General features: G+C 47.4%; 4 protein-coding genes across 4 annotated transcripts; 2 read left to right on the top strand and 2 right to left on the bottom strand.

Moving 5' to 3' along the window:
* Nucleotides 1–1,714: 1,714 nt before the first annotated feature.
* LOC9639643 (glycerol-3-phosphate acyltransferase 9) lies at nucleotides 1,715–5,601 on the bottom strand. The gene is made up of 15 exons (XM_024665221.1): nucleotides 4,660–5,601; nucleotides 4,514–4,607; nucleotides 4,253–4,416; nucleotides 4,129–4,186; nucleotides 3,950–4,068; nucleotides 3,797–3,896; nucleotides 3,630–3,725; nucleotides 3,481–3,577; nucleotides 3,303–3,390; nucleotides 3,146–3,242; nucleotides 3,003–3,088; nucleotides 2,830–2,949; nucleotides 2,686–2,784; nucleotides 2,540–2,623; nucleotides 1,715–2,472 (listed from the first exon to the last, which is right to left on the bottom strand). The coding sequence occupies exons 3-14, from the start codon at nucleotides 4,414–4,416 to the stop codon at nucleotides 2,542–2,544; spliced, it is 1,206 nt and encodes a 401-aa protein (XP_024520989.1). The 5' UTR covers nucleotides 4,514–4,607; nucleotides 4,660–5,601; the 3' UTR covers nucleotides 1,715–2,472; nucleotides 2,540–2,541.
* LOC112342821 (pentatricopeptide repeat-containing protein At4g02750-like) lies at nucleotides 4,673–6,400 on the bottom strand. The gene has a single exon (XM_024665272.1). It carries the CDS (start codon nucleotides 6,398–6,400, stop codon nucleotides 4,673–4,675), a length of 1,728 nt encoding a protein of 575 aa, XP_024521040.1.
* Nucleotides 6,401–6,411: 11 nt separating this feature from the next.
* Nucleotides 6,412–8,830, top strand: LOC9639642 (alcohol dehydrogenase 2). Its single transcript, XM_024665222.1, has 11 exons — nucleotides 6,412–6,551; nucleotides 6,609–6,745; nucleotides 6,820–6,866; nucleotides 7,085–7,413; nucleotides 7,503–7,585; nucleotides 7,652–7,727; nucleotides 7,795–7,856; nucleotides 7,926–8,021; nucleotides 8,084–8,245; nucleotides 8,308–8,467; nucleotides 8,532–8,830. The coding sequence occupies exons 1-10, from the start codon at nucleotides 6,488–6,490 to the stop codon at nucleotides 8,455–8,457; spliced, it is 1,206 nt and encodes a 401-aa protein (XP_024520990.1). The 5' UTR covers nucleotides 6,412–6,487; the 3' UTR covers nucleotides 8,458–8,467; nucleotides 8,532–8,830.
* A 137-nt stretch (nucleotides 8,831–8,967) lies between these two features.
* LOC9639641 (alcohol dehydrogenase class-3) lies at nucleotides 8,968–11,315 on the top strand. The gene is made up of 10 exons (XM_002991481.2): nucleotides 8,968–9,421; nucleotides 9,595–9,731; nucleotides 9,794–9,834; nucleotides 9,880–10,205; nucleotides 10,316–10,398; nucleotides 10,463–10,538; nucleotides 10,608–10,669; nucleotides 10,735–10,830; nucleotides 10,889–11,050; nucleotides 11,109–11,315. The coding sequence occupies exons 1-10, from the start codon at nucleotides 9,376–9,378 to the stop codon at nucleotides 11,223–11,225; spliced, it is 1,146 nt and encodes a 381-aa protein (XP_002991527.1). The 5' UTR covers nucleotides 8,968–9,375; the 3' UTR covers nucleotides 11,226–11,315.

Genomic DNA, 11,315 nt, shown 5'->3' with positions numbered 1-11,315 from the left:
AATGATTTTTTTTCTTGTATTAATATTTTTTATTGGAAAGCATCTATCAGTAAGAGTTGAAAGAAGTAACTTTAAAATTTTCCCTTTGCATTATAGACATACTATTTTAGAAGCACTACTTATAGCAATTGATAATCTTGATATAATGAATCCTCATGCTAAATTATATGCTGGAAAGTCACTTGAATATACATATAATGGAATTCAAGTTTTAATAACTTTTTTATTTAAAGAAAAACCCCCACCTTATTATGATGATCTTTGCCTTGTTTTTCCTGAGCATGCAGTTTATTATTATAGTGGGACAGTAAAACAAATTCTTGAAAATTTATTATTACAGTATGTCAGTAATGATCTTGAGATAATAAATTATGTTGTCAATGAATATATTATGGAAACTATTAGTTTAGCCTTTAAAAATAACAATGATGAGCAAATTTACTCTTTTAGTAATAATATTATATATCATACTAAAATTATTAATCAAAAACTATCTGATGATATGGACTGTACATGGAGACATTCGTGTATTAGAAGTATCCATGATTCTTCATACTTCTCTAATATACAAAGTGGAGAGTTTTTAGAATCAAGTAATCATCAATTTATACTATTATTACACCTAAATTGCAACCTTGTACTTTACAAAGGTAAGATTATATTTTGGCAAATAATTATAGAAGGTATTGGTTGTTATTTAAGAATTCAAACTGATGGCAATGTTGTGATATATGATAAAAATCATGAAATTAAATGGACATATAATATATATTGGAAAGATAAATTTAAAGCAATGGCTTTATGTGTAGAAAATACTGGTCATATTGTAGTATATGACACTATTGAAGAAACTTGTATTTTCTATGAACCTAAGAATCTAGCTTAATTATAATTGTGTGTGTGTGTGTGTGTGTGTGTGTTTTTATTCAGCTATAGAAATAATTATTTATTATTTTCCTAAGTCATAAACTAAGACTAGCGAAAGCCAAAGTTAAGGGTTCATGAAGCATTTGTTCTTTTTTTTTTTTTTTTTGATAACTTTTCACAACTCTTCACAGGGGTGGGGAAATCCAGGGAGCTTTCTCGGCTCCAACAGCAGCCATGGGTTTGTTGCAAGAGAGGAGCAAACATGTAAATTGGGCACACCACAAGAAGTTTGAGATAGCAAACTTCCATGCTGCCATAGTGGACACTTTGATGAGCTTCTTAGAATGTAGTAAATTTCCAGGCAAAACAATCAGATCAAGGGATCAAAATGGCCGTTGTATAACACACCTAACTTCTGCTTGATGCTTCTCACAATCCTCTCAAAATTAAAGTCTGGCAAAACCTAAAGAAGATTTCGACACAAACAGATTTTGGCCAGCAGAACAACAACTTGGCAAAAGCAATGTTGATAGAGCAAGTCTAAATGGAGGATAAGAACTCTCTAACTCCTGCAAAGGTGCGGCAGATTCTTCAACATTACAATCATGGGTCACGGCAAGAAGAAATGATATTCTTGAGAATAATCCTATGTTTCGACTGACCTGGCCAATGCAACTCAAATGATGACTCCAGTTCCACAAGCTTGTGACCGATTTGCTGCTGCTGCTTCTCTGATGAGCGTCTTTCTCAAATCGTCAACGCATAATTCCTGTCGCTTGTGCCCTTTTGTGGCTGAGACTATGTCTTTCACTAGAGTTCACTGCATGAGGTTGGAAAGAAACCTGCCTGGTAGAAGTCACATACACAGTTAAATTCAACTTCTTAAACACATCTCTCCAAGAAAATCCTGGAAAGACTTCACCTCATTCTTTCTGCCCATGATGTAGTATACTGCTTCTCTCTCACCCTCACTACTCATGCTCGAATTTTTAGGTCTGGACCTGATGTAGCCGGCCGAGCAGGATAGCATGCAGCTCCAGGGCCGTGGAGATCCTCGTCAAGTCCATCGCCTGCGTCACCAAAACTCATAGGCTAGAGGAAGTGTCCGACGTCGAGAACTTGTCCAAGACTACCCACTCCTGGAGCTCTTCTGCCTCGATGTTCTTGGCATGCGCATCGTCACACGGCGTCTGGCAGCACTGTTCCTCGGTGTCGCAGTCGAGATGGAGATGGATGGTTTCATTCGCCTCGTTGCGCATTGGAGCTTCAAGGACAGGGATCGCGATCCAGAGGCGGAGATGATCGCCTCGGGGATTGCTGCAAGAGCTCCTGGACAAGTATGAGAACTTTCTCTGTGAATCTCCTCCCGAGGAGCTCCTTTTGCCTGGGATTGTGATGCGAGGCACTTGCCCGACGTTTTACCTGATGAGGCTGCGTCAGGAAGGGCGGCGGCCTAGCTTCTCGACCATGTTCTTCCGGGCCTCGTTGCTGGGATGCGATCCTTGATCCTCTGGCACCGCTCGCACATCGAGTCTCTTAAAAGCTTGAACATGTAAACTAGTGGAGTTTTATCAATAGCATCCCCTCCATTTGAAAACATTTCTCCTGTCAATGTCCCAAGGCAGGCCATTACTACGAACGAGAAATTTTTCTTAAGAAAAGAGTACCGTACTATCATTCCATAGAAGTGCTGAGATCCTCGTCACTTGTCTTCGTTCTTAATCTTCTTAGCATGCTCTCAGCGAACTTCTGTTGCCTGCGAAGGAAACGCGTAAGCTACAGCTTTTCCACAGGAAAACTAGAAGAGAACAAGCTTACATTTTCTCCGTGAGTTTCGAGCTTGGACGGTAGTATTTCAGATATCCATCCCAAGCGACTTTCTTAATTCCAGCTCGTTTCGCTATCATATCGCGAACTCTGAAAGGAAATATAAGGATCAAAGAAGAGTTACTTTTTACATACCTCTCCGCGAACTCTATTGGTGTCTCGTTGGGCCGGATTGTTTGTGGTTCTAAATACCAGACATCGCAGACGACCGCCCAGGACGTCATCAGCCTCAGCAAGTGCATTGTAAACGATTGTCTGTCGGAAAAAGAAAAACCTTAAAGTCAATCGAGATGAGAAGACTCACTTACTTGCGACTGTTCCAGAAAGCGTCGACAAAGATCTTGTTATACTTGATAGCAACCGGGCACACTGTGCAATCCAGTTCAAACGCTCCCTGTAAGTCGAGCACAGGAAATAAGAACCACTTGGAGCGAACCATGAGACCACGAACCTTCTTAAACATCACAATATACTCGTTGTTTACGCAAGTCCCCTCTGGGAAAATAAGTAGAAGATTGCTTTCCGGATCAATGACGTGCTTTCGAAGCCTGGTGACGAGCAAGATGGATTTACCAGCTGATACAATCTTTCGTCGGACTTTCACTTACTTTTCCCCGACAACATGGCGGTCCTTAGACTCGGTTCGATTAAACCAGATGCAGCCAAGACTTTCAAGAACAGTGTTTTGTAGTAAACCTGGAAAACGCAGTCACGCAGAAAGATTGAGCATCAACCACGGATGTTTTGGAAAAAAATGGAAAAGAACAGAAAAGATGATAAGCTCACCAACCCATCCCGGATGCTTTTGCATAATCACAGCGAAGGCGGTCATCTGCTCAAGGATGATAAAGTCGATCATCGAAGTGTGGTTTGCCACAAAGACCTGCTCTGAAAGAAAGTTAACGAACTCAGTTGCCAGAGGAACTGTCACAGACCTGTCTAGGACGCCTGCTTGGCCGTGGTCCATGATACTTGACAACCCCTGTCCAGGAAGCCACAAAGACACTGCAAATGAATTCTACCAGCCCTCGCTGCGTTTTCAAAGAAAAGAAAATCTTTGTCTTATGTCCTGTTCTGTGGAAAAAACGAATGAATGCTATACCTCGATCTTCCTTCTCATATGGTCGTGCTTCCTCAGGATGAAGTGAACCGGGATAAAAGCACCCAGGAAGATGATCCAGCCCACCGTAAGTAGCAACACCCTATACATTGCAATAACTTTGAGCAGGATCGTCTCTCACAGATAGGCGCATACCTGACTGGAAAGAGAATGCAGTATCTCACGATCACGCCAAGGCACCACAAGGGCAATAGGTATATATTCCAATTCCACGGCTCTGGAATGTTGGACTTGAAGCACCTGGTGAAAGAATCCTGAGAAAACCATACGAATGTGCGTGATGAGTGACGAAAAAATCACAAGAGCTGGCATACATCGACGATCGCGCTAGCAGCCTCACTCAAAACACCAGAGATGTCTAGAAGATCGCATCTGGAAAGCAAAAAAGAGATGAGATGGAAAAAAAATCGCTAGATAGAAATGTACGAGGGTACCTACAAGAGGAGCTTGTTCTGATGCGGCGCAGCTGGCTCCGCGGCAGAATCGAGCAAGAAATCTTCCATGTCGTGCTGGTAGAGGTCCACTTCCGACTGAGATGGCCGGAAGAGCGATGAATCCCTCAGCTGGTTACTGACCTTGACACCTGTTCGCTGGATTCCCATCTAAAACCCACAGGAGAGAAAGAGTAAGGCCCACGAATTAAAATCTCTGCCAGGAATTCAATGCTCTTGCATGGCGCATTGAGATCGAAGGACTTACCTGGAAGAGCTCTGGGGGTTTTGCGCTGTGCCTCCTCCACCTCCGCGAAGAACCAATGCGGTGTTGCGTTGTCCTGCCTCCACCAATAAAATAACTAGGGTTACATGTAAGGGCCCAAAATCAAGATTCCCGAATCTGGAATATACCTGTTCTTCCTGGCTATGGCGTCGCCAGAGCTTTCAAGAGGGCGCTCCTCTCTGTGACCTCGGGCGCGAATGGTGGCGTGCGCTTGGAAATCTCGCGAGCTGGCTCTTCTTGGCCGGATCGCGCGAGGATGTCGATCATCGACGCGAATTGCTCGCGCCCTGGACGGATTCCATGCTCGTCCCTCATGAGGACGAACAGGGAGAGCGCCTTCTCCACCAGGCCGACGTGATTGCAAGCCGCCAGGACGTTCATCATCGTCGTCTCGTCCGGGATCACGCCGTGGAGCTCCATGTGATGGAAATTCGCGATGGCCTCGTCGCCGCGCGAGGAATGGCCGCAGGCCGTGATCATCGCGTTCCAGGAGGCGGTGTCCTGTGCTGGGATCCGGTCGAAGCAGCGCTTGGCGTGATCGATGTGGCCGTTCCAGGCGTAGGCCGAGAGAATCGAATTCCAGGCGATGGTGTCCCGGGCGGGGATTTCGTCGAAGATCGCCGTGGCCTGTTCTAGCTGCTTGCTTGCGGCAAGGGCCGAGATCATCGTCGTGTAGGCGGAGGTGGATTTCTCTGGCATTGCCTCGAAAATCGCCTTGGCCCTGTCCAGATCGCCGCTGTGGACAAACGCCGCCAGCATGGAGTTCCAAGCCTGGGCGTCGCGCATCGGCATTCGATCGAAGGTCTCCTCCGCTCGATCCAGCCTCCCGACTTGCGCATAGGCCGCGATCATCAACAAGGACGTCGCGATATTTCGAGCGGGCATCGATCGATACAGCGCCTCCGCCTGATCGATGGCGCCGGCCTGGGAGTAGACGAGCAAGATCGAATTCCAAGAAGAGATGTCGCGCTCCGGCATCGCGTGGAAGAATCGCTGCGCCTCGCCCAGGCGGCCGAGCTGGGAGTAGAGCGCGAGCAGCGCATTCATCGCCACAAGATCCCTCTGTGGCATTCGATCAAACCATAGCTTCGCTCTTGGCAGATCGCCGATTTGGCTGTACGCGCCAATCAAGCTGGTGTAGGACACGAGATCGTGCTCCGGCATTAGGTCAAAGAGCCGCTTTGCTTGATCAATTTGCCCTTCTTGGGCAAATCCCGCGAGAAGAGTGTTCCAAGAGATTACATTCCACCGTGGCATCAAATCAAACGTTCTCTTTGCTTGCTCAATACACGCGTTTGAAACGAAAGTAGACACCATAGCCGTCCAGGACACTAGTGATTTTTCTGGCATTAGGGTAAACACCTTCTTTGCCAAAAGCAAATGCCCATTATGGGCATATAGGGTTAGTATGCTCGTCCAAGAAACAGTGTTTCTCTCCGGCATTCCGTGGAAGAGCTCCATCGCGGAAGAAAAATTCCCGGCATGTGAGTGCGCAGAGACCATAGTGTTCCAGGTTGCGATGGTTTTTTCTGGCATTCGATCGAACAGTTCTTTGGCTCGCAGCAATTGCCCGCTGTGGGCAAATGCTGCGAGCATCGTGTTCCAGGTGAGAACATCCCATTCGGGCATCCGATTGAAAATCTCTTCTGAGCGCTTCAAATCCCCTCGCCGGACGTAGACCGCCAGGATCGCGTTCCAGGAGACGATGTCGCGCTGTGGCATTGCATCGAAGGCCCTTTTGCACTGAGCGAGCTCGCCAGCGCGCGCGAGCCTCGCGATCTCATTGTTGCTGGCGAAGATGAGCTCCTTGTCTGATCGGGCAGAAGCAGTGGCAAAGCTCCCGGATCCAGATCCAGTAGATTTGATCATCCGGATACCATGGCAAAAACCGCGATTGACAAAACTTAAAAGGGTTTTTCTTGAGCTACTAGTCAGCTCGAGAGCTTTTGACGCGCAATGGCGATGGCGAGCGGAGGAGGAGAATGCTCTAGCACCGCTGGGAAGATCATCACTTGCAAAGGTAATTCTTTTTCCTGTTCTTGGAGCTCCGAGAGATTTCCTGGGCTTGTTCTTGTAGCGGCTGTGATGCGGAAGGCGAAGGAGCCGCTTTTGATCGAGGAGATTCGAGTGGATCCACCACATTGTGGTGAGGTTCGCGTCAAGATCTTGTTCACGGCCTTGTGTCACTCTGATGTTCACTACTGGGAGTTCGAGGTGGTGATTTCTCTTTCGTTTGGTTTCTCTCATTTTTTCCATAGTTCTTTGATGGATCGATGGTGTTCTTCCAGGGGATTAGAGCATTGTTTCCTCGCATCCTCGGCCACGAAGCAGCCGGGTAAGAATCTTGCTTTTCTTCTTTCGTGGGGATTTCCATGCATCGGATTCATTCACGAAAGCCTTGTTTGTTAAGTGTTTTGCTAGACTCATCTTCGAGGAACTTTCCCATAATTTGGGAGATCTTTAGCTTGTTTTAGCGTGAGAAACTTTTGCTCAAATCTCTGGCGTGATTTATCTGCCTCGAATGTAAACTTACGCGATCTACTTTTCTTACAGGATTGTGGAGAGTGTCGGTGACAACGTTCCCGATCTCGCTCCCGGCGATCACGTCCTGACGTTATTCACTGGAGAGTGTAAGAGCTGCCAAAAGTGCAAGTCGGACAAGGCAAACGTTTGCTCGGTTCTGGGGATCAATCCATTCCGCGGTGGAATGCTGGAAGATGGGAAAACCAGATTCTTCTCAAAGGATGGCGAGCCGATCTTCCACTTTATTGGAACTTCCACTTTCAGCGAGTACACGGTACTGCATCACGGTTGCGTTGTCAAAGTGAACCCCGCCGCTCCTCTGGACAGAATTTGCCTTCTCAGCTGTGGTGTCACTGCAGGCAAGTCTTCTAGAAGCTTTTTTTTACCGTCTTCTGTTTTTTCTTCCTTGTTTTTTTTTTTTTTTTTTTTGGATAACTTCGAACTGCAGGACTGGGATCCGTTTGGAACGTTGCAAACGTGGAGCCCGGATCGACTGTTGCGATTTTTGGACTCGGCACTCTTGGAATGGCTGTGAGTGCTGTTTCTAAGTTTGTTTGCTTTCGTATTTTTCGATCAAGCTGCCAACTTTCTTTAAAGGTTGCCGAGGGAGCACGGATGGCAGGAGCTTCGCGCGTCATTGGCATTGATATCAATCGTCAGAAACTCGAGTTGGGTGAGTGTTCAAGCTGCCTACGTCTCGTGATTGAATGGAGCTCCATCGCCTTTACATTATTTTGCAGCTCGTATGTTTGGTGTCACTGAAACCTTACATCCTGCAGACCATGCCATGCCTTTGCAACAGGTAGATTTCTTAAAAAAGTTCCGCAAATCTTTCTTTGTGTCAGGCTGTGGTTCGAGCGTCGTTTCTCAGGTCGTGCAAGGAATGACTGGCGGTGGCACGGATTATAGCTTTGAATGCGTGGGAAACGTGGACGTGATTCGCTCCGCCATTGAAAGCTGCCACGACGTACGTTTAAACTCATTGTCATCTCGAGAACTTCTAAGCTTTTCTCGTCTCTTATGATCCAGGGCGGTGGTGTTTGCGTGATCGGAGGAGTGATCCCCGGCCCTCAGGAGATCGCAATCCACTCGAGAAACTTTCTCGCGGGACGCGTTCTCAAAGGCAGCATGTTTGGAGGCTTCAAGGGAGTAACGCAGCTTCCAGCTCTCGTGGAGAGATTCGTGACAAAGGCAAGCGATTTGTACTTCGCTCTGCGAGAACTTTTCGTGCGTTTCCGCGTATTCCTTCGCAGGAGGTGGATTTCCTGGACAAGTTTATCACTCACCGCCTCCCGCTCGCACGAATCAACGAGGCATTCGAGCTGATGCTCGAGGGAAAGAGCCTGCGATGCGTTATTTGCGTGGATTCCACCAATACCAGCGCCACCGCCACCACACTCTAGTCTTCCAAGGGTGAGCTTTTTCTTCCTCCTTTTCTGGTAGCTCATGCGAATGTGTTTGACAAACACACGCACAGGAAACGCACCTGGAATCTTCCAAAGGCGAGATTTTTAATATCCTCTGGCGTGAAGTTTTGCGTGTCGGATGGAGGCTGGACACACGCACATTATATGAAGTTAATACGATGCTCTTATCGGGATCGGGGATTTGATCCAGGCAAGCGATTTCTTAGCACCAAAATTTGATCGCTTTGGTCTCTTACGACGGATACGCGTGTTTATTAGGAGACGACGCGAGCAAATGTGCCTGATTGAAAACTGGCAATACTTTAAATTCCACCCTATTATATATCTCAAAGCTCGTGCTTTGTATGGATTTTTTCTTCGTGGACTTTGCCGTGCTTTCGTGGGAGTTTTAAATACGTTGCATGTGGAAGCGCTTGACTCGTCAGAGAGAGCTTGCTAAGTTCGTTGCCGTGCTTGGCTATGGTGGTCGGGTCTATTTTAGAAAAAACGAGAGGTATAACGGTACATAGGTAGATAGATAGGAGAAAAGGAGGAGAGAAAGAGAGAGGATTTAAAGAGCTTTGTTTGTTCGCGCGGTGGAGAGGAGATAAAGAGAGAGGGAGAGAGTGATTGTTATCTTCTAAACTAGGTTTGGCTTCTTGTGTGTGTGTGGTTCTTCTTCTTTGATTGTACCGACCGCGAGCAAAGAGAGAAGGCGCGCATTCAATCCCTAGTGGTTGCGCAGGGAATTCGTTCCAGGGATCGCTCACCCACCGCTGCCGCGCTGCTCTGATCGAGTCATCGCGATCGCGTCGTCTTCTAGCTGCCGCTTCGATCGATCGTTCTTTCGTCGAGAGATTTTGGTCCATTTGCAAGCCTCCGCTGCCGCTGCCGCTGCCTGCCGCGTCGATCAAGATGTGTCTCGTGACGCCTACAACCGGCCAGACGATCACTTGCAAAGGTACGCATGCACTCCTCGATCGATCGCTCTCTCTGTTCTTCCCTCTCTCGAAATATTTTCGAAATATTTTCCCATTTCTTCCAAGATTCTCGAAATATCTCCATTTCTTCCGAGATTCTCCCAGGATTTCTCGCTCATTCTCTCAAATCTTTCGCGCCGAATGCCTGCCACAGCCGCCGTCGCGTGGGGACCGAAGGCGCCGCTGGTGATCGAGGAGATCCAAGTGGAGCCGCCGCAGGCGCAGGAGGTCCGGATCAAGATCACGCACACCTCGCTCTGCCACTCGGATGTCACATTCTGGGAAGCGCCGGTAAGAATCTCTCGATCACTCCATGGAGGAGACTTAACGCGATTCCTCTCTCTTTCCCACAGGTGGAGGTTTTCCCACGAATCTTTGGCCACGAAGCAGCAGGGTAAAAGCATTGTATGCGCTAAAACCTAATGCCTTTGCTTTCCAGGATCGTGGAGAGCGTTGGCGAGGGCGTGCTGGATCTCAAGCCCGGCGATCACGTCATTCCGGTGTTCACTGGCGAATGCGGGAACTGCAAGTACTGCAAGTCGCCCCGGACCAACATCTGCGCGAACTATGCCGTGGATGCTCTTCGCGGCACCATGAAGAGCGATGGTAGGACTCGGTTTTCCATCCAGGGAAAGCCCATCTTCCACTTCATGGGGACCTCTACGTTTAGCGAGTACACGGTCGTGGATCAAGCGCAGGTTGTCAAGGTGGATCCAACCGCGCCCCTGGACAAGATTTGCCTTCTCGGCTGTGGAATCGCTACCGGTAAGGAGCTTTGTTGCGTCTCTGCATTTTCTTCCTTTGGATGTCTCGTTCTTTGGATTTAGTTGTCTGTCAGCTTCTGGAGGACTGATCATTCGTTATCTTCCACCTAGGAATCGGCGCTGTTTGGAAAACCGCCAAAGTTGAGGCGGGTGCTAGCGTGGCCGTGTTTGGGCTGGGCGCTGTTGGGCTCGCTGTAAGTTTTCGCTGAAATCAACGTGGGGACCTGACCATTTTCCTTGTTTTAAAATCTGGCCCAGGTAGTAGCAGGCGCAAAGATTGCTGGAGCATCCAGAATCATAGCCGTGGATCTCAATCCTGCGAAATTCGCCAAAGGTATAGCTACACGTCACCACCAAAGCCTGTCCGCTGAATTTTTCTCTGTTTTTTTTCCGTCTGTTTCAGCAAAGGTGTTTGGAGCAACAGATTTTCTGAATCCAAAGGAGCACGACAAGGCTATTCAGTGTGTAAGTCCCATCCGAAAACAAAAAAAAATAGACACTGGTAAGATTGTTTTATCTCTTGATATCAGGTGATCCAAGAAATGACGGGAGGAGGCGTGGATTATAGCTTTGAATGTGTTGGGAACACTAGTGTCATGAGATCCGCCTATGAAAGCTGCCAACCCGTAAGTAACTCTTATTTTTAATGGCTCTCTCAATGCAATTTAACAATTTTGTGACCAGGGATGGGGAAAGTCTGTGATTGTTGGAGTGGACGGCTCCAACAAGATGCTCGAAATCAATCCGCTCGAATTCTTCAGCGGGAGGATATGGACCGCATCAGTGTTTGGCGGATTTAAATGCAAGTCCGATCTGCCTGATTTGGTAGACAAATACATGAGCAAGGTAAATACAACTCGATCGATAACGAGGACTTACGCGCGATTTCTTTTTCGTGAGCCAGGAGCTAGAGTACGACGAGATGATCACTCACACGCGTCCGTTCTCCAGGATCAATGAAGCGTTCTCGCTTCTGCAGAAAGGAGAGTCTCTGAGATGTGTGATAGAAGTGGAAGCATAATCTCTTCACGGATTGTGATTCCCATCTCCCTTTACGAGTGTATATTTTATCCTGTGTTCACGTTAATACCTAAGGATAACATTTAAAGAA

The sequence above is a fragment of the Selaginella moellendorffii genome, unplaced genomic scaffold, assembly GCF_000143415.4.
Source record: "Selaginella moellendorffii unplaced genomic scaffold, v1.0 SELMOscaffold_120, whole genome shotgun sequence".
Lineage (NCBI taxonomy): Eukaryota > Viridiplantae > Streptophyta > Lycopodiopsida > Selaginellales > Selaginellaceae > Selaginella > Selaginella moellendorffii.
This window is presented reverse-complemented; position numbering and strand designations above follow the sequence as displayed.

Coding starts and splice junctions, on each gene's coding strand:
- LOC9639643 (XM_024665221.1), bottom strand. CDS start 4,416: ATGGGAATCCAGCGAACAGGTGTCAAGGTCAGTAACCAGCTGAGGGAT. Junction 4,069..4,128: donor CTGCTAGCGCGATCGTCGAT/GTATGCCAGCTC, acceptor TGGTTTTCTCAG/GATTCTTTCACCAGGTGCTT. Junction 3,089..3,145: donor ATATTGTGATGTTTAAGAAG/GTTCGTGGTCTC, acceptor CTCGACTTACAG/GGAGCGTTTGAACTGGATTG.
- LOC112342821 (XM_024665272.1), bottom strand. CDS start 6,400: ATGATCAAATCTACTGGATCTGGATCCGGGAGCTTTGCCACTGCTTCT.
- LOC9639642 (XM_024665222.1), top strand. CDS start 6,488: ATGGCGATGGCGAGCGGAGGAGGAGAATGCTCTAGCACCGCTGGGAAG. Junction 6,867..7,084: donor CTCGGCCACGAAGCAGCCGG/GTAAGAATCTTG, acceptor CTTTTCTTACAG/GATTGTGGAGAGTGTCGGTG. Junction 8,022..8,083: donor CCATTGAAAGCTGCCACGAC/GTACGTTTAAAC, acceptor CTTATGATCCAG/GGCGGTGGTGTTTGCGTGAT.
- LOC9639641 (XM_002991481.2), top strand. CDS start 9,376: ATGTGTCTCGTGACGCCTACAACCGGCCAGACGATCACTTGCAAAG. Junction 10,670..10,734: donor ACGACAAGGCTATTCAGTGT/GTAAGTCCCATC, acceptor TCTTGATATCAG/GTGATCCAAGAAATGACGGG. Junction 11,051..11,108: donor TAGACAAATACATGAGCAAG/GTAAATACAACT, acceptor TTCGTGAGCCAG/GAGCTAGAGTACGACGAGAT.